Source organism: Cherax quadricarinatus, chromosome 73, assembly GCF_038502225.1.
Source record: "Cherax quadricarinatus isolate ZL_2023a chromosome 73, ASM3850222v1, whole genome shotgun sequence".
Classification (NCBI taxonomy): domain Eukaryota; kingdom Metazoa; phylum Arthropoda; class Malacostraca; order Decapoda; family Parastacidae; genus Cherax; species Cherax quadricarinatus.
Genome location: NC_091364.1, coordinates 22,329,414 through 22,351,690, shown reverse-complemented (window position 1 = coordinate 22,351,690; position 22,277 = coordinate 22,329,414). Strand labels below are relative to the sequence as shown.

At 41.7% G+C, this 22,277-nt stretch overlaps 1 protein-coding gene across 1 annotated transcript in view; it reads right to left on the bottom strand.

Moving 5' to 3' along the window:
• Window positions 1–22,277, bottom strand: part of LOC128701089 (roundabout homolog 2-like) — a 66,181-nt gene that overhangs the window by 15,130 nt on the left and 28,774 nt on the right. The window contains exons 2-3 of the mRNA XM_070100640.1: window positions 16,500–17,078; window positions 14,732–16,261 (exon numbers count right to left, since the gene is read on the bottom strand). Of these exons, the coding sequence (XP_069956741.1) occupies window positions 14,732–16,261; window positions 16,500–17,078 (2,109 nt within the window). The remainder of the gene's footprint in view (window positions 1–14,731; window positions 16,262–16,499; window positions 17,079–22,277) is intronic.

Sequence of the window (22,277 nt, the reverse complement as noted above, 5' to 3'; positions counted from 1 at the left end):
GCTCTAAGTAGTTCTGAATACTACTCACAAGGTCATTGTTAAAGGTCTCTACAGAGGAACACTCATAGGAATTATACCAGTCAGTCACATGTGCAACAAAGTCATCATGCTGATCTGTGGGAACATTGAAACGTTTCCGTTTGAATATCCCACCAGGAAGGATAGTATTACCAATATCTATTGAGGTTAGCCTAGGGAAATGATCAGACGCTATATCTGTTACAATGGAAGACTCACAGCTGGCAGAAGTAATGTTGAAGCCCAGGCACAGATCAAGGACGCCTCCATAGATATGTGTGGGTTCAAGGTCACCTACAATTTACACATTATCATGACTGTTTAAGAGTGACAACAGTTGATTACCATTACGATTACCAAACCGTGAGTTTCCAATGCTTTTGTGTCTCGCATTGTAATCGCCAATAATAAGAGTAGGCTCAGAATGAGCACAAGTTGGGAGCTCCAAGTAATTAAACTTATCAGCAGGAGCATACAAGTTAAATATGTTGAGAGCAGAGTTCCCTATATAAATCCTAACACCGTGATATTGTAGCCCCTCTGTTTTCTTATGTGCAAGAAGTTGATGGGGAAGTGATTTTTTAATATATAGAACACAAGAGTTAGTAGATTTGAGGTTATATGCAACAAATGATGGTAATTTAGGGGATTGGGATTTTTCAGGGACTCTGCACTCTTGTAGACACACAACATCAATGGGTTCGGTGGTTACTTTATGATGAAGGTCAGGAAGTCTTTTTCTAAGTGATGCAATGTTCCAGCTTAATATAGAAAGTTTATATGAGTTTTGATCCATTATAGTAGTCCTGGGATCTTGTTGAGTTTCTCAGCATAATGAAAAAATTGTTCACATAAATAGCAGACCTTATCAATGTCAACAGTGCTACCCTTGTCCATGAGTTTTAAAAGTGCACTTCCAGTTGCAAGGCCTCGTGGAAGTCTTTGTTTACCCAGAGCATGACGCTGTTTATGTGTGAATGTATGATAGGTGACACCACCACTCACATTCCCTCCTCCACTAACATTACACGCAACACTACAACTTTCATCACCAGCGCCATTACCAACATTGTGTTCATTACATTTATCAACAGTATTGTATTCAACATTGTCTATGTGGTTAACCTCATCACACTCTGCACCACCACTTATATTACACTCACCACTATTACTAACATTATAGACACCACCGCTCTCATCACACTCTTCACCACCACTTATATTACGCTCATCACTATTACTAACATTATAGACACAACTAGAGAAGAAATTGCGTTTAGTACGTGAGAGGGCAGAGTCTATGAAATGGGAAGGGTTGCCAAGACGGGAGAACGAATTATGAAGAGTGGAAATTTCTGCTGGAAGGAACTGAGGATCACAGATGCGGAGGGCATGGAGAAAGAGGGAGACAAGAACACTTTTCTTGACAGGGGAAGCATGATAGGAAAAGTAGTGAATGTACATGCCACTGTGCATAGGTTTACGGTAAACAGAAAAGGAAAAACCTGTATCTGAGCGGTGGACATGGACATCAAGGAAAGGAAGCAAGGAATTAGATTCCCATTCAGCTTTAAACTTAATGGAAGGGGCAAGATTCTTAAGAGCTTCAAGAAAAGGTTGGAAGAGACTGGAGTCATGAGGCCACAGAGCAAAGATGTCATCCACATAGCGGAGCCAGAGTGAAGGTTGCACATCGAGGGCAGGAAGAAGAACAGTCTCGAAGTATTCCATGTAAAGATTAGCAAGGACAGGAGAGAGAGGAGAGCCCATAGCGACACCGAAGGTTTGAGAATAATATTTCCCTTGGAAGGAAAAGGAGTTAGAGTCCACACAGAGGCCTGGTCACAGACCGGGCCGCGGGGGCGTTGACCCCCGAAACTCTCTCCAGGTAAACTCTCCAGGCGGATCAGATCAAGAAAGACATTAGTGGGGATAGGGAGATGAAGAAACCCTTCATGGGCCTTCTCTCTAAGGAAATCAAGGACATCATCAAGAGGGACATTGGTGAAGAGGGACTCAACGTCAAGACTAAGCATCTTACAGGTTGGGAGAGAGCGAACCAGTTCAATGAAGTCTTGAGAGTGATGGAGGTGGGCAGGAGAAAAAGTACCAAGAAAGGGAGTGAGGGTTTTGGCCAGCCAAGAAGCAAGAGAATAAGAGACAGAACCTCTAGTGGATATGATAGGACGAAGAGGAATATCAGGTTCATGAGTTTTGGGAAGGCCATAGAAATAGGGAAGAGAGGGACAGATGACACAAAACCATTGAACAAGGTCAAAGTCAGGAAGACAGAGGTCAGAGAGAGTCTTTAGTTTTTTGTTGAAAGTTCTCTTGATGCGATCAAGAGGGTTGGAAATGAGAGGAGTGTAGGTGCATGAGTCAGAGAGCAAGACATCAGCTTTATGGAGGTAATCCTGGCTTCGTCTCTGTAGATGCCTTCCTCTCCCACTACATTGTAAAATGCTCCAAACTTCAGAACACCCGTGACTTAACCTGAATCCTTATTTTTTCTTTTTCTTCTTCTTCCTCTTCCCCTTTCCTCTTTCCTTTTCTCCTCTGGGTTGTCTTTTTCTCTCTCCTGTCTCGTGTTTCTGTTCCTTCTTCATTTATTTCACCACTTCCCCTTTCACACACCTCTATGCGCTTGCTCTCCCTCTGTGGGCATCTAGCTCTCTTGCAGTGCTCCCCTTCCTTTGTATTTGACTGGCTCGTCTTCCTTATTTCCCACTTCTACCACTACCACTACTACTACCTCTTCTTCTACTACTACTACAACTACTGATGAAATTAAGACACATGTGCGGTGTCTGGTTGTCTTTGTTGTGGACGTTTCGCCATCCAGTGGCTGGCTGGATGGTGAAACGTCTATGATGGGGATGCCCGGGTGTTGTGCATGTGTCTTAATTAATTTCATCTTGCTGGTATTATATACAATTCTTGTACTACTACTACTACTACTACCACCACCTCTTCTTGCCTATATATAGCCGTCCTGTTGCACCTCTGGTTAGTGTGACTTTGTCAATGGTCCAAGTCGGACCGAAACGTCGTCGTAAGCTTCTCTCTTTTATGTGCGGGTTATTTGTGTATCGTTCCAGTCACGGTATTGTGCCTTTTTTGTTATTTATGGACCCCACAGTTAAGCGTCATATTCTCTCCAACTTTTTTTAATGTTCTTCCCTTTTTTAAACCCCTCTTTCGATCTTATGAGGCTGCTCTTATTGCTATCAGGCGTCGTAAGAATCAGCTTCGCTTCCTACGTGACTGTCTTGCTGAACAAGTTCTGCCCCCTTCCTTCTCCCACTTCCTGAAAACCAACCCACTGGGCACTCCCTTTCCTGATCATGCCCGTCTCCTACTTCAACAGCTCATTCTTTCTACTAAATCACAGGTTGAAGATGCCTTCTTTACTTTCCGTCAGCATCAACGTGCTCTCTTTGTGGCTCTACCACAGGATCTCTGTAACCTTCTCTCTACCATTGCCTTTGACACTGCTCGCCTGAATGCACAAATTCATTCTTCCAAACTACAAAATAAACTTCAACGTCTCATCTCAGCTAGCCCTTGGTCTAAATTCTCCCTCACTGACTGTGTTACTAATCTGTCTTCTGTCTCACTCTCTCAGTATGAGCTTGAACTTCTTGGTTTTGGCCTTTCCTTTGCCACTTTGCCTACTCCTTGCGCTGGTATTTCCCTGATTAGCTCTTTTGATTCCTTTCGTCAATCTCGCTTCCATAATCTTCCTGACTTGTCCACTTTTCGTGGTGCTCTCCTTCCTGCTCTTGTTAGTCTGTTTTCTAAGAATCACCACCTTCCACACCGTTACCAACTTGCCCTTTCTTCTCAAAAAACTAAGGATTCTCTCCGACCTCTGCCCTCCTGACTTTGACCTTGTTCAACGGTTTCGTGTCATCTGTCCCTCTCTTCCCTATTTCTATGGCCTTCCCAAAACTCATAAACCTGATATTCCTCTTCGTCCTATCATATCCTCTAGAGGTTCTGTCTCTTATTCTCTTGCTTCTTGGCTGGCCAAAACCCTCACTCCCTTTCTTGGTACTTTTTCTCCTGCCCACCTCTGTCACTCTCAAGACTTCATTGAACAGGTTCGCTCTCTCCCAACCTGTAAGATGCTTAGTCTTGACGTTGAGTCCCTCTTCACCAATGTCCCTCTTGATGATGTCCTTGATTTCCTTAGAGAGAAGGCCCATGAAGGGTTTCTTCATCTCCCTATCCCCACTAAAGTCTTTCTTGATCTGATCCACCTCTGTGTGGACTCTAACTCCTTTTCCTTCCAAGGGAAATATTATTCTCAAACCTTCGGTGTCGCTATGGGCTCTCCTCTCTCTCCTGTCCTTGCTAATCTTTACATGGAATACTTCGAGACTGTTCTTCCTACCCTCGATGTGCAACCTTCGCTCTGGCTCCGCTATGTGGATGACATCTTTGCTCTGTGGCCTCATGACTCCAGTCTCTTCCAACCTTTTCTTGAAGCTCTTAATAATCTTGCCTCTTCCATTAAGTTTAAAGCTGAATGGGAATCTAATTCCTTGCTTCCTTTCCTTGATGTCCATGTCCACCGCTCAGATACAGGTTTTTCCTTTTCCGTTTACCATAAACCTATGCACAGTGGCATGTACATTCACTACTTTTCCTATCATGCTTCCCCTGTCAAGAAAAGTGTTCTTGTCTCCCTCTTTCTCCATGCCCTCCGCATCTGTGATCCTCAGTTCCTTCCAGCAGAAATTTCCACTCTTCATAATTCGTTCTCCCGTTTTGGCTACCCTTCCCATTTCATAGACTCTGCTCTCTCACGTGCTGAACGCAATTTCTTCTCTCCCAAACTCTCTACTCATGGGAACTCTTCTATCTTCTGCCTTCCCTACATTTCCGGTCTTTCTAATCTCAACAATTCTCTCCAACCCTAAGACATCAAGCTTACCTTCCACCAGACTAACACTCTTCGCACTAATCTCGTTCATACCTCTCCTCCCTCTACAGATGTTCCTGGTGTCTACTCTATTTCTTGCTCCTCCTGTCCTCTTCAATACTTCGGAGAAACTGGTCGATCTCTTTCTGACAGACTTAGGGAGCACAAAAATAGTGTTAGGCTTGCCGACACTAACAATGCTCTTTTCTGTCACGTCAGAGATCATAGCCATCCAATTGACTGGTCTTCTGCTAAAACTGTCTTCCCTGCTTCCAACTCGAACAGTCGCTGTCTAGTTGAATCCCCTCTAATACACAACTTTCCTTGTATGAACCTTAGCCCTGGCTTCATCTCTGTAGATGCCTTCCTCTCCCACTACATTGTAAAATGCTCCAAACTTCAGAACACCTGTGACTTAACCTGAATCCTCATTTTTTCTTTTTCTTTTTCTTCTTCTTCCTCTTCCCCTTTCCTCTTTCCTTTTCTCCTCTGGGTTGTCTTTTTTTCTCTCTCCTGTCTCGTTTTTCTGTTCCTTCTTCATTTATTTCACCACTTCCCCTTTCACGCACCTCTGTGCGCTTGCTCTCCCTTTGTGGGCATCTAGCTCTCTTGCAGTGCTCCCCTTCCTTTGTATTTGACTGGCTCGTCTTCCTTATTTCCCACTTCTACCACTACCACTACTACTACCTCTTCTTCTTTTACTACTACTACAACTACTGATGAAATTAAGACACATGTGCGGCGTCTGGTTGTCTTTGTTGTGGACGTTTCGCCATCCAGTGGCTGGCTGGATGGCGAAACGTCTACGATGGGGATGCCCGGGTGTTGTGCATGTGTCTTAATTTCATCTTGCCGGTATTATATACAATTCTTGTACTTCTACTACTACTACTACCACCACCTCTTCCTGCCTATATATAGCTGTCCTGCTCCACCTCTGGTTAGTGTGACTTTGTCAATGGTCCAGATCGGACCGAAACGTCGTCGTAAGTTTCTCTCTTTTATGTGTGGGTTATTTGTGTATCTGAATACATTCACCTCCTCCATACTCTCTCCCTCCAATCTGATATCCAATCTTTCATCACCTAATCTTTTTGTTATCCTCATAACCTTACTCTTTCCTGTATTCAATTTTCTTCTTTTACATACCCTTCCAAATTCATCCAGCAACCTCTGCAACTTCTCTTTGGAATCACCCAAGAACACAGTGTCATCAGCAAAGAGCAGCTGTGACAACTCCCACTTTATGTGTGATTCTTTATCTTTAAACTCCACACCTCTTGCCAAGACCCTCGCATTTACTTCTCTTACAACCCCATCTATAAATATATTGAACAACCACAGTGACATCACACATCTTTGTCTAATGCCTACTTTTACTGGGAAATAATCTCCTTCTTTCCTACATACTCTAACTTGAGCGTCACTGCCCTCGTAAAAACTCTTCACTGCTTTCAATAACATACCTCCTATACCATACATCTGCAACATCTGCCACATTACCCCCCTATCCACCTTTTCATATGCCTTTTCCAAATCCATAAATGCCACAAAAACCTCTTTAGCCTTATCTAAATACTGTTCACTTATATGTTTCACTGTAAACACCTGGTCCACACTCCCTCTACCTTTCCTAAAGCCTCCTTGTTCATCTGCTATCATATTCTCCGTCTTACTCTTAATTCTTTCAATAATGACTCTACCATACACTTTACCAGGTATACTCAACAGACTTATCCGCTTTATACAAATGAACTATGCATGCTCTCTGCCAATCCCTAGGTACCTTACCCTCTTCCATACATTTATTAAATAATTGCACCAACAATTCCAAAACTATATCCCCACCTGCTTTTAACATTTCTATCTTTATCCCATCAATCCCGGCTGCCTTACCCCCTTTCATTTTACATACTGCCTCATGAACTTTCCCCACACTCACAACTGGCTCTTCCTCACTCCTACAAGATGTTATTCCTCCTTTCCCTATACACAAAATCACAGCTTCCCTATCTTCATCAACATCCAACAATTCCTCAAAATATTCCCTCCATCTTCCAAATATCTCTAACTCTCCATTTAATAACTCTCCTCTCCTATTTTTAACTGACAAATCCATTTGTTCTCTAGGCTTCCTTAACTTGTTAATCTCACTCCAAAACTTTTTCTTATTTTCAACAAAATTTGTTGATAACATCTCACCCACTCTCTCATTTGCTCTCTTTTTACATTGCTTCAGCACTCTCTTAACCTCTCTCTTTTTCTCCATATACTCTTCCCTCCTTGCATCACTTCTACTTTGTAAAATCTATTCATATGCTAACTTTTTCTCCCTTACTACTCTCTTTACATCATCATTCCACCAATTGCTCCTCTTCCCTCCCGCACCCACTTTTCTGTAACCACAAACTTCTGCTGAACACTCTAACACTACATTTTTAAACCTACCCCATACCTCTTTGACCCCATTGCCTATGCTCTCATTAGCCCATCTATCTTCCAATAGTTGTTTATGTCTTACCCTAACTGCCTCCTCTTTTAGTTTATAAACCTTCACCTCTCTCTCTTACCTGATGCTTCTATTCTCCTTGTATCCCATCTACCTTTTACTCTCAGTGTAGCTACAACTAAAAAGTGATCTGATATATCTGTGGCCCCTCTATAAACATGTACATCCTGAAGTCTACTCGGCAGTCTTTTATCTACCAATACATAATCCAACAAACTTCTGTCATTTTGCCCTACATCATATCTTGTATACTTATTTATCCTCTTTTCTTAAAATATGTATTACCTATAACTAAACCCCTTTCTATACAAAGTTCAATCAAAGGGCTCCCATTATCATTTACACCTGGCACCCCAAACTTACCTACCACACCCTCTCTAAAAGTTTCTCCTACTTTAGCATTCAGGTCCCCTACCACAATTACTCTCTCATTTGATGCAAAGGTTCCTATATATTCACTTAACGTCTCCCAAAATCTCTCTCTCTCCTCTACATTCCTCTCTTCTCCATGTGCATACACGCTCATTATGACCCACTTTTCGCATCCAACCTTTACTTTAATCCACATAATCCTTGAATTTACACATTCATATTCTCTTCTCTCCTTCCATAACTGATCCTTCAACATTATTGCAACCCCTTCCTTAGCTCTAACTCTCTCAGATACTCCAGATTTAATCCCATTTATTTCTCCCCACCAAAACTCCCCTACCCCCTTCAGCTTTGTTTCGCTTAGGGCCAGGACATCCAACTTCTTTACATTCATAACATCAGCAATCATCTGTTTCTTATCATCTGCACTACATCCACGCACATTTAAGCATCCCAGTTTTATAAAGTTTTTCTTCTTCTCTTTTTTAGTAAATGTTCACAGGAGAAGGGGTTACTAGCCCATTGCTCCCGGCATTTTAGTCGCCTCATACGACACGCATGGCATACAGAGGAAAGATTCTTTTCCACTTCCCCATGGACAATAGAAGAAATAAAGAAGAACAAGAGCTATATATATATATATATATATATATTTATATATATATATATATATATATATATATATATATATATATATATATATATATATATATATATATATATATATATATATATATATATATTATAATCGGTGATACACACGTAACAACATGTACCGTATATGCCACCTTTATATCAATAATGTATCTCTTAAATCTTCTGTACCATATTATGTAATAAAATATTCCTATTAGTAAAAAAAAATAAATATGAAAAGATGGGGTGGTAGGGGAAGTGGAATATTCAAACGGCTTCAGGAAGAAATCCAAATATTTTTCCTTGAAGCCTTTTTATCCACTTCTCCGAGGCTATGGGTCCCACAATTTACACCAGAGGTGGACCCCATCCTATATATATATATATATTTATGCAATAAGATCACAGTAAACAGGTGATTTCAGAATATGCAAAACAACCACTCTGAAAGAATAGAGAAATTCCAAGCGCTTTCGTGACTACTCACATTATTAAGGAACTATGAAAGTAAAGCATCCAAGGAAGCTATATAAGGGGTCTGGCCAGCACCTCACTATCAGATCCCACAACGGTTAAACACCTGACGCGCGCCGACCCAACTTGGATAATGAGGTGCTGGTCAGACCCCTTATATAGCTTCCTTGGATGCTTTACTTTCATAGTTCCTTGATAATGTGAGTAGTCACGATAGCGCTTGGAATTTCTCTATTCTTTCAGAGTGGTTGTTTTGCATATGTATATATATATATATATATATATATATATATATATATATATATATATATATATATATATATATATATATATATATATATATATATATATATATTTTATATATATACCTGGAGTTTACCTGGAGAGAGTTCCGGGGGTCAACACCCCCACGGCCCGGTCTGTGACCAGGCCTCCTGGTGGATCAGAGCCTTATCAACCAGGCTGTTACTGCTGGCTGCACGCAAACCAACATACAAGCCACAGCCCGGCTGATCAGGAACCGACTTTAGGTGCTTGTCCAGTGCCAGCTTGAAGACTGCCAGGGGTCTGTTGGTAATCCCCCTTATGTATGCTGGGAGGCAGTTGAACAGTCTCAGGCCCCTGACACTTATTGTATGGTCTCTTAACGTGCTAGTGACACCCCTGCTTTTCATTGGGGGGATGTTGCATCGTCTGCCAAGTTTTTTGCTTTAGTAGTGAGTGATTTTCGTGTGTAAGTTCGGTACTAGTCCCTCTAGGATTTTCCAGGTGTATATAATCATGTATCTCTCCCGCCTGCATTCCAGGGAATACAGGTTCAGGAACCTCAAGCGCTCCCAATAACTGAGGTGTTTTATCTCCGTTATGCGCGCCGTGAAGGTTCTCTGTACATTTTCTAGGTCAGTAATTTCACCTGCCTTGAAAGGTGCTGTTAGTGTGCAGCAATATTCCAGCCTAGATAGAACAAGTGACCTGAAGAGTGTCATCATGGGCTTGGCATCCCTAGTTTTGAAGGTTCTCATTATCCATCCTGTCATTTTTCTAGCAGATGCGATTGATACAATGTTATGGTCCTTGAAGGTGAGATCCTCCGACATGATCACTCCCAGGTCTTTGACGTTGGTGTTACGCTCTATTTTGTGGCCAGAATTTGTTTTGTACTCTGATGAAGATTTAATTTCCTCGTGTTTACCATATCTGCGTAATTGAAATTTCTCATCGTTCAACTTCATATTGTTTTCTGCAGCCCACTGAAAGATTTGGTTGATGTCCGCCTGGAGCCTTGCAGTGTCTGCAATGGAAGACACTGTCATACAGATTCGGGTGTCATCTGCAAAGGAAGACACGGTGCTGTGGTTGACATCCTTGTCTATGTCAGATATGAGGATGAGGAACAAGATGGGAGCGAGTACTGTGCCTTGTGGAACAGAGCTTTTCACCGTGGCTGCCTCGGAAATTACTCTGTTGACTACTACTCTCTGTGTTCTGTTAGTGAGGAAATTATAGATCCATCGACCGACTTTTCCTGTTATTCCTTTAGAACGCATTTTGTGCGCTATTACGCCATGGTCACACCTGTCGAAGGCTTTTGCAACGTCTGTATATATTACATCTGTATTCTTTTTGTCTTCTAGTGCATCAATGACCTTGTCGTAGTGATCCAATAGTTGAGACAGACAGGAGCGACCTGTTCTAAACCCATGTTGCCCTGGATTGTGTAACTGATGTGTTTCTAGATGGGTGGTGATCTTGCTTCTTAGGACCCTTTCAAAGATTTTTATGATAAGGGATGTTAGTGCTATCGGTCTGTAGTTCTTTGCTGTTGCTTTGCTGCCCCCTTTGCGGAGTGGGGCTATGTCTGTTGTTTTTAGTAACTGTGGGACGACCCCTGTGTCCATGCTCCCTCTCCATAGGGTGGTAAAGGCTTGTGATAGGGGCTTCTTGCAGTTCTTGATGAACACGGAGTTCCATGAGTCTGGCCCTGGGGCAGAGTGCATGGGCATGTCATTTATCGCCTGTTCGAAGTCATTTGGCGTCAGGATAACATCAGATAGACTTGTGTTAACCAAATTCTGTGGCTCTCTCATAAAAAATTCATATATGCCGTGCCGAATATGTAAAACTGGTGAATTAGCAAGAACTCATTTAAAATTAAGTCCTTTCAAAAATTTTCTCTTATACGTTTAAAGATATATTTTTTCCATTAATGTTAATGCAAAAAATTTTAATTTCGCACCAAAAGAATCTTAGAAAACTTACCTAACCTTATTTTAACAACAGCAATTTATTTTAGCCTAACCCAACTAAATATATTTTATATTTGTTTACAATAATTTAATACCAAACAAATACAGTGAAATATATTTTTTTCGTTAGGTTCAGAATGATTTTGGAGAAATTATTGCATACACAAATTTTCACTTGTCCTATATGGCAATATGAGCGTTGCTATTTAAGCCAAGATCACAAGTTCTGCCTATTCGGCACGACATATATATATATATATATATATATATATATATATATATATATATATATATATATATATATATATATATATATATATATATATATATATATATATATATAGACATATATATATATAAATTTGTAAATATATATATATATATATATATATATATATATATATATATATATATATATATATATATATATATATATATATATATATACACACACACACACAGTAGACCGTCGATTAAGACAGTAGTTAGGTTCCTGTAAAGGCAGTATTAAACAAATCCGTGTTTAGGGAACTGAGGAACTTATAGGATAAATAAGGTTACGTTCCTATGACCCTCAAAAAAGCCAAACAACTTTTTTTTTTTTTAGGTCTCCAAATCTTACAAAAATAAAATGATCATGCAATTATTGTTCACAATTGTTACAATGCATGTCTTTTTGTTGCTTAAGGGTAAAAATGCAACATAAATAATATTTCTTACTTTAAATTGTGGTTGCTGGTGTTAGTCAGTGATTGTGAAGGAGGGAGTGGAGAGGCAGGCTGAGGCCCATCTGGGCTGAGATGGATAGGAGTCCAGTCAGTAAGTCAGTGGAGTCAAGTGAGTCAGTAGGTCAGCCAGTCAAGTCAGTACAGTCATTCAATTCAGTAGGTCTCTCATTCAAGTCAGTCACTCAAGTCATTCGGTAAATCAGTTATGTTGGTCAGTCAAGTCAGTAACCATCAGTCAGTAAATCAGTCAAGTCAGTCAAGTAGTAAGCAGTCAGTATATCAATCAAGTCATTCAGTAAATCAGTAAGACAATCAGTAAAGTCATTCAGTAAATCAGTCATGTTGGCCACTCAAGTCAGTAAGCCAGTCAAGTCAGTAGGTCAGCCAGTCAAGTAAGTCATTCAGTAACTCAGTCAAGACTTTCAATAAATCACTCAAGTCATTCAGTAAATCAGTAAGTCAGGTTGGTCAGTCAAATTAGTAAGCCAGTTCAGTAAATCAGGTCAGTCATTCAGCAAATCAATCAAGTCAGATCAGTCAAGTCATTCAGAAAATCAGTAAATCAGGTCAGTCAGTAAGTCATTCATCCAGTGTGCAGCATTGAATTTTTTTTCCTACCGAGAAGCAGAACAGTTTAAATCGAATTTTACAAAGTGCGAAAAAGAAACATGCCACAATTTGACAATAATGTAATACAGAAAACTTTTTAAAGCAAAGCATTTTAATTGACAGTCTACTGCATATATTTCCTGGCTTATTTAAGGAGGGTCATAATTTCTTTCCAGTTAATGTGTACTGGAACATCCTTGATACTGAATACTGAATATGCCATCATGACACCTTTACCTTTGATATACCCTTGAAGAGTTCTGAGAATTTCACTACTCTTGGAGCCTGACCATGGGCCAGGCTCGTCTGGTGCTTGCCTGGTCAACCAGGATGTTGCTGTTTGAGGCCTACTGCCTCACATATTCATCACAGCCTGGGTGATCTAGCACCTGGTGAAGATACTTGTCCAGTTTCCTCTTGAGGGCTTCTACACTTGTTTCAGCAGTAAGGTGTTGAATAGTCTGGGACCAGATGTTGATACAGTGTTCCCTTATTGTCCCCACCGCACCCCTGCTCCTCACTGGGTTTATTTTGCTCTTCCTTCTATATCTCTCACTCCAGTATGTTGTTATTGCAGTGTGCAGATTTGGGACCAGGCCCTCGAGTACTTTCCAGGTATATATTATCATGTATTCAATTCAATTCAATTCAATTCAAGTTTATTCTCTATAAAGTTACAATGTGGGGTTTAGAGGTTTTGGGTATTGTGTGGTTTACATGTTATAAAATACTAATTACAGAGGGGGCCACTAGGACACCTAGCATGGCTAGGCATTTCGGGCAGACTTAGATTAATTCTTAACATTAAATCCTTACAGATTATGGTATTAAGGCTAAGTGACTACATCATAATTTGTGAGTTTAGCAATGTGAATGCTTTTGTTTTGGCACAATACAAAGTGTCTATATTGGAGTATCATAGGCAAACTTATGACTAGTTAGGATTTATTATTTTAAGATTAAGATTAGTATTTCTGGGTTTATAGTCAGTGGGTGAGTGAGTGTAATTATGAACCACCAGGTGGTTATCATGTAGTTAGTTGTTGGGGTGGATCAGGGAGATAAGATGTTTTCTAACTGTAGTTTTGAAAGTGATGAGTGTGTCTGCAGTTCTAGAGTTTTCAGGTAGGGTGTTCCAGATTTTAGGTCCTTTGAAATACATTGAATTTTTGTAAAGGTTTAGTCGAACACGGGGAATGTCATTGAGATGTTTGTGTCTGGTGTAATGCCTGTGGATCCTGTCACAACTATCAAGAAAGCATTTTAGGTCAAGGTTAATATTGGAATTTAAGGTCCTGTAGATGTAGATTGCACAGTAGTAAGTGTGGATGTACTGAACAGGGAGTAAGTTTAGATCTATGAAGAGTGGGGGAAGGGAGGGGGTGTTGCCATGGATGGGATTTAGTGATTATTCTTACTGCGGCTTTTAGTTGGGTTATTATTGGCTTTAGGTGTGTTGCTGCAGTTGAACCCCAAGCACAGATAGCATAGGTGAGGTATGGATATATAAGTGAATGGTATAGTGTGAGAAGGGCAGTTTGCGGCACGTAGTATCGTATCTTGGAGAGGATCCCCACTGTTTTGGATACTTTTTTTGTTATGTGTTGGATATGGGTGCTGAAATTTAGGTTGTTGTCGAGGTATAGGCCTAGGAATTTGCCCTCATTATGTCTGGCAGTTAGAGTGTTGTCGATCTTAATGTTAAGTTGTGCAACACCTGCTCTGCTACCAAACATAATATAGTAGGTTTTGCCATTGTTTAGTGAAAGTTTATTGGCTGTCATCCAAGTCGATATTTTGAGCAGCTCCTCATTAGCAATGGTGTTGAGGGTGGCAAGATTAGGGTGAGAGATGACATAAGTCGTGTTGTCAGCAAAGAGAATGGGTTTCAGGTGTTGAGATATGTTTGGAAGTCATTGATGTAAATGAGGAAGAGCAGGGGTCCAAGGACACTTCCCTGTGGAACTCCAGTCTCTCTCCTCCACTCCAATGAGTACATGTTTAAGACTTGAAGGCATTCCCAGTAATTTAGGTGCTTAACTAGCTCAATGTGAGCCATATACAATCTCTGTACATGTGTGTTGAGTGCATAATACAATGTGGGAAATTTATATGTGAATAAAACATAATAAAATAAATATGGAATTAGTATATATAATGAATTCTCTAAGTTATGATATTAGCTGCAGTAATATAAAATGAAGTAACCTACCATCCTCTGGTGTGGTGAGTGACTGAGAGTTGGAAGGCGTTCCCTCTATGCTGTGCCAGAAGGGGACCATGAAGAAGGTGTAGTGAGTGTTGGAACTCAGGTGGTGCATGAGGTGGGAGGAGGACGAGGTACCCAGGACAGTGGCCACTTGAACAGTGCCAGTCTTGGTCACAGAGTACACCAGCACACCTTCCACAGACACATCTGTCGAAGCCAGGAAATCCCAGGTGAGCAACACACTGTGAGGAGCAGTGATGGCAGCATCAGTGAGGATGATGATGGGATGAGAGAGGCGGTGGTGAGCCTGGCGTACCTGGTCCACAGCAAGGCTGGGGTCACGGGGAAGCTCGGTAGTGACTGGGTCTGACCAGGGGCTGGGGAACGATGCTCCTCTGTTGTTGACAGCACGGACCAGGAAGGTGTAGGTGTGTCCTGGAGTGAGGTGGCTCACCACACATGACTCCTGCATCATGACAGCATCAGCCACACGCCATTCATCCCAACCTTGTCTCCAGTACTCCACTGTGTACCATTGACCCCATTCTTCAGTCACTTGAGAATTGGGAAGCCAGCTTAAAAGTACTGCTGTTTGGTTCATGGACATAAGACGTGGCTTGGTGGGAGGTGCTGGTAGCTGCAAAGTTTCAATAAAACTGGCATCAGGTTCTACTCGGAGCACTGCTGCCTGTTCCACAGTGCCAGTATCTGCTGTAGCTCGACAAGTGTAGATGCCCGAATCATCAAGACGCACATTCTTAATTACTAGGGCATCATTGTCCAGGACAGAGATCCAGGGGTCAACAGTGTCTTGTGAAAGTTGACGGGGTGGCAGGTGAAATGCTGGACGGTACGACCAAGAGATGGTAGCTTCAGCTGCCTCACTAACAACCTCACAAGGCAAGGTCAAATCACTTCCTGGTGCAACTGTCTTATCTTGAGGCCCAACACCTATTACAGGTGGTGGATGAGATGGTACCACAATCAGCTCTGCTTGCACACTTACACCACCACCATTGCTCACACCCCAGCAGTGGTAAGTACCACTGTCTTGCATAGATGCTTTTTCTATCATGAGGGTATAGCCATCATCAGAAACAGAAGCATGACCCCTGCTCAGTCCTGGTAATAGAAGAGCTGTTCTGTCCAGTGCTGGGAGACGCCACATCACCAGAGGCTGAGGTCTTCCCTCTACCTGGCAGGAGATCTGTGCATTTTTACCAGCCATCACCTGAATGTCCTGTGGTCGCTGTAACAGCTGAGGTGCATTGACGATAGTGAGTGTGGCTTGGGCAGAGGCAATTCCTGCCTCATTCTCCACCTCACAAGCATAAACACCTGAGTCAACAGTCTCCACTTGCTCTAACACCAATCGTTGACCATCTATCCTAGCACGTCCCAGTGGCATCTTGCCATCCAGACGGCGCCAGGTCACTGTAGGAGTAGGAGAAGCTTGTGCTCGACATGCTAGCTCCACCACTACTCCTGATGGGGCAGTGATGTTTGATGGCCGCTCCTCAAACCAAGGTGGTACTGAAATAAGAAATTCTTTTATAAATTTGAAAGCTTCACTACAGCAGAAACTACCATTGCTCTAATTATTTAATATATGCACTTAATTTATTTTCATATAGTGGCAATTCTGTTAAATTAGTTCCATTAGGTAGCTTTTCCAAGTAATAATTTACGAGATCAAAATACATATGAAAGATACACAATTGAATTCAGTACAAGTCTTAGGGATATTTAAAACACGAAATAATGAACTTACTCATGGCAGTGAGTTGTGTGGGTGTGGACTCCCTGGTGCCAGCAGCATTTCTGACTCTACACACATAGGTTGCAGAGTCTTCTTTGATGACCTTGTTGATGACCAGGTCACCTGCTTGAGAGACACTGACACGGCTAGAGTTGGTCACCTGGCGACCATCCCTGAACCAAGTCAACTCTGGCTGAGGGGTGCCCTTGGGTGGTTGGCAGGGCAAGGAGATAGAGTCCCCAATGCAGGTCTTTACTATGGGTTCGGCCTGTCTCTGAAAATCATTGGAGAGGGTAGCTACAATCAGTGTGGCGTTGTGAGAGCGTGTAGCACCATAGCTGTTGGAAGCCACACACCAGTATGTGCCAGTGTCACTATCCTTCCTGGTGGTAGTGACACGGAGGAAGAAGAGGGAGCCAGCAGGCAGGAGGACACGGTGAGAGCGAGGATCTTGTGTAGAGGTGACCACCTCCTCACCATCACGGAACCACCTGATGCGTGCAGCACCAGCTGCAGCACAGTTGAGGGTGACAGGGTCGTTACGACGAGCAACTACACTGCTGGGATGTTCCTTGATCACTGGTGGCCCTTCTGAAAGAATAATGCCATGGTAAATATAAAAGCTGGTGTGTGGACCAGGTGTTTACAGTGAAACATATAAGTGAACAGTATTTAGATAAGGCTAAAGAGGTCTTTGTGGCATTTATGGATTTGGAAAAGGCGTATGACAGGGTGGATAGGGGGGCAATGTGGCAGATGTTGCAAGTGTATGGTGTAGGAGGTAGGTTACTGAAAGCAGTGAAGAGTTTTTACGAGGATAGTGAGGCTCAAGTTAGAGTATGTAGGAAAGAGGGAAATTTTTTCCCAGTAAAAGTAGGCCTTAGACAAGGATGTGTGATGTCACCGTGGTTGTTTAATATATTTATAGATGGGGTTGTAAGAGAAGTAAATGCGAGGGTCTTGGCAAGAGGCGTGGAGTTAAAAGATAAAGAATCACACACAAAGTGGGAGTTGTCACAGCTGCTCTTTGCTGATGACACTGTGCTCTTGGGAGATTCTGAAGAGAAGTTGCAGAGATTGGTGGATGAATTTGGTAGGGTGTGCAAAAGAAGAAAATTAAAGGTGAATACAGGAAAGAGTAAGGTTATGAGGATAACAAAAAGATTAGGTGACGAAAGATTGAATATCAGATTGGAGGGAGAGAGTATGGAGGAGGTGAACGTATTCAGATATTTGGGAGTGGACGTGTCAGCGGATGGGTCTATGAAAGATGAGGTGAATCATAGAATTGATGAGGGAAAAAGAGTGAGTGGTGCACTTAGGAGTCTGTGGAGACAAAGAACTTTGTCCTTGGAGGCAAAGAGGGGAATGTATGAGAGTATAGTTTTACCAACGCTCTTATATGGGTGTGAAGCGTGGGTGATGAATGTTGCAGCGAGGAGAAGGCTGGAGGTAGTGGAGATGTCATGTCTGAGGGCAATGTGTGGTGTGAATATAATGCAGAGAATTCGTAGTTTGGAAGTTAGGAGGAGGTGCGGGATTACCAAAACTGTTGTCCAGAGGGCTGAGGAAGGGTTGTTGAGGTGGTTCGGACATGTAGAGAGAATGGAGCGAAACAGAATGACTTCAAGAGTGTATCAGTCTGTAGTGGAAGGAAGGCGGGGTAGGGGTCGGCCTAGGAAGGGTTGGAGGGAGGGGGTAAAGGAGGTTTTGTGTGCGAGGGGCTTGGACTTCCAGCAGGCATGTGTGAGCGTGTTTGATAGGAGTGAATGGAGACAAATGGTTTTTAATACTTGACGTGCTGTTGGAGTGTGAGCAAAGTAACATTTATGAAGGGATTCAGGGAAACCGGCAGGCCGGACTTGAGTCCTGGAGATGGGAAGTACAGTGCCTGCACTCTGAAGGAGGGGTGTTAATGTTGCAGTTTAAAAACTGTAGTGTAAAGCACCCTTCTGGCAAGACAGTGATGGAGTGAATGATGGTGAAAGTTTTTCTTTTTCGGGCCACCCTGCCTTGGTGGGAATCGGCCGGTGTGATAATAAAAAAAATATATATGTAAAACAGAGCTGTGGCTTGGCCAAGACTCGATCCTGCATTCCCATGCCCAGCCCTGTGAGAACTGAACAAAGTGCTAATCACTTTCTCCACTGGACCACCATCCTTAAACACCGGATGCTCAGCAGGCGCTCAGCAGTACTGAGCATGTTATCCTGGTGCAAGAACATTCGTGGTTGTGGAGCATCAGAGACTAATTTCAACCTCATCCTGTTTGGTGTACCAGCCTTCACGAGCAGTCTATATATCAATGAAATCACGAAACAAATGCTTTTGAAACATTAACCAAACTAGGAGGTAGGTGACTGAAAGCAGTGAAGAGTTTTTAAGAGTATAGTGAGGCTCAGGTTAGAGTATGTAGGAGAGAGGGACATTATTTCCCAGTAAAAGTAGGCCTTAGACAAGGATGTGTGATGTCACCATGGTTGTTCAATATATTTATAGATGGGGTTGTCAGAGAAGTGAATGCTCGGGTGTTGGCAAGAGATGTGGCGTTGAAAGATTTAGAATGTAACACAAAGTGGGAGTTGTCACAGTTGCTCTTTGCTGATGACACTGTGCTTTTGGGAGATTCTGAAGAGAAGTCGCAGAGGTTGGTGGATGAATTTGGTAGGGTATGTAAAAGAAGGAGCAAAAATTCCACGGTGCTCTAACCCACGTGACCATACAATCCTACAAGAATCATGCACTCAGCAGAGCTGGGTGTTGTACTGTGATCCGAGGACACACTCTGGTGTGGGTGCCTCAGAGCTAATTTCATTCTACTCCTCGTTTGATGTACTAGCCTCCACAAGCAGTATATATCATATTGTAACCACGAACGAGTGGTATTTAATCAATAACAGCAACTGAGGCACCCACACCATCATGCGTCCTCGGATCACGGTACAACACCTATCTCTTCTGGTTGCATGATTCTTGCAGGATTGTATGGTCCTATGGGTTACAGCATCATGGAATTTCACTCACCATGAGGAGGGCCAAAACAACATGGGCTCAATCCCCCAGCTAGTCGCAGTGTTGTTATTGATATATATATATATATATATATATATATATATATATATATATGTCGTGCCGAATATGTAAAACTGGTCAATTAGCAAGAACTCATCTAAAATTAAGTCCTTTCTAAAATTTTCTCTTATACGATTAAAGATATATTTTTTTCATTAATGTTAATGTAAATTTTTTTAATTTTGTACCAAAAGGAACTTAGAAAACTTACCTAACCTTACTGTAACAAGAACAATTTATTTTAGCCTAACCCAACTATATATATTTTAGATTTGTTTACAGTAATTTAATACTAAACAAACACAGTGAAATATATTTTTTTCGTTAGGTTCAGAATGACTTTGGCGAAATTACTGCATACACAAATTTTCACTTGTCTTATATGGCAAGATGAGCGTTGCTATTTAAGCCAAGATCGCAAGTTCTGCCTATTCGGCACGACATATATATATATATATATATATATATATATATATATATATATATATATATATATATATATATATATATATATGATAAGATAAGATAAGATTTCGTTCGGATTTTTAACCCCGGAGGGTTAGCCACCCAGGATAACCCAAGAAAGTCAGTGCGTCATCGAGGACTGTCTAACTTATTTCCATTGGGGTCCTTAATCTTGTCCCCCAGGATGCGACCCACACCAGTCGACTAACACCCAGGTACCTATTTGCTGCTAGGTGAACAGGACAACAGGTGTAAGGAAACGTGTCGAAATGTTTCCACCCGCCGGGAATCGAACCCGGGCCCTCCGTGTGTGAAGCGGGAGCTTTAGCCATATGTCGTGCCGAATATGTAAAACTGGCCAATTAGCAAGAACTCATTTAAAATTAAGTCCTTTCTAAAATTTTCTCTTATACGTTTAAAGATATATTTTTTTCATTAATGTTGATGTAAAAATTTATAATTTTGCACCAAAAGCAACTTAGAAAACTTACCTAACCTTATTATAACAAGAACAATTTATTTTAGCCTAACCCAACTAAATATATTTTAGATTTGTTTACAATAATTTAATATTAAACAAACACAGTGAAATATATTTTTTTCGTTGGGTTCAGAATGATTTTGGCGAAATTATTGCATACACAAATTTTCACTTGTCCTATATGGCAAGATGAGCGTTGCTATTTAAGCCAAGATCGCAAATTCTGCCTATATATATATATATATATTTATATATATATATATATATATATATATATATATATATATATATATATATATATATATATATACATACATATATAAAAACATGCTGTCATTCACACTATCACTGTCTTTGCAGATATGACGATTTAGATGTCACTCTAAACAGAAAGTATCCCAAACCCCTCCTGTAAAATGCAGGCAGTGTACTCCCCACCTCCACTACTACTACCTTACTTGCTCACACTCCAACAGCCCAAGTCCTAAAAACCACGTGTCTCCACTCCTAAACCCCTGCACACAAAATTTTATTTACTCCCTCCCTCCATCCTTTCCTAGGATGACCCCTACCCCACCTTCCCTCCACCATATCCAGTTTTGCTCTAAATGACTCTTTCGTACCCTGAACTGGACGCAAGGTACATTTAATATTCTGTATCTTTAATATTCTGTGTAGGACTGCAAAGGGATCTGGACAGGTTACAAGCCTGGACCAGCAAATGGCTCTTGGAGTTCGACCCCACCAAGTACAAAGTCATGAATATTGGAAAAGGGCAAAGAAGACCGCAGACAGAATACAGTCTTAAGGACCTAAGACTACAAACCTCACTCAAGGAAAAGGATTCTGGGGTGAGTATAACATCGAACACATCTCCTAAGGTGCACATCAACCAAATAACTGCTGAGGCATATGGTGACTAACAAACTTAAGAATAGCATTCCGACATCTCGGTAAGGAGTTGTGCAGGACTTTGTACACCATGTACATCAGGCCCATACTGGAGTATGCAGCACCAATTTGGAACCCACACCTGGCCAAGCATGTCAAGAAATTAGCGAAAGTGCAATAGTTTGCAAAGAGACTAGTCAAGGAGCTATGGGGCATGTCCTACGAGGAGAGGTTAAGGGAAACCAACCTAATAAAACGGCAGGACAGGCGGGACAAGGAGGACATAACAACCTATGAAATACTGAGAGGAATCAGTAAGGTGGACAGAGACAGGATGTTCCAGAGATGGAACACAGCAACAAGGAGTCACAGTTGGGAGTTAAAGACTCAGATGAGCCACTGAGATGTTAGGAAGTATTTCTTCAGTCACAGAGTTGTCAAGAAGTGGAACAGTCTGGAAAATGAGGTAGTGGAGGCAGTTACCATACATAGCTTTAAGAAGAGGTATGATAAAGCTCATGGAGCAGGGAGAGAGTGGATCTAGTAGTGGCCAGTGTAGAGGTGGGGCCTTTTCAACCACAATTAGGTGAGCATACACACACACACACATGCACACACATTCACTCTCTCTCTCTCACACACACACACACACACACACACACACACACACACACAGCAGAGCAGCTTGGCACAGATGGAGAGGGTGATAGGTGAAATGTAGAGGCATGACCATGCTACCAAGAGCTACTGGTAAAAAAAACGAGAAAATGGCCATGTACAGACAGGAACCAGAGTCACAGAGAAAGGCAATGGGAGGAGGAAAGGGCAAAGTCAGTGTTTATTCATGGGCTTCAGGAGAGTGAGGGAAGGACACACACTGA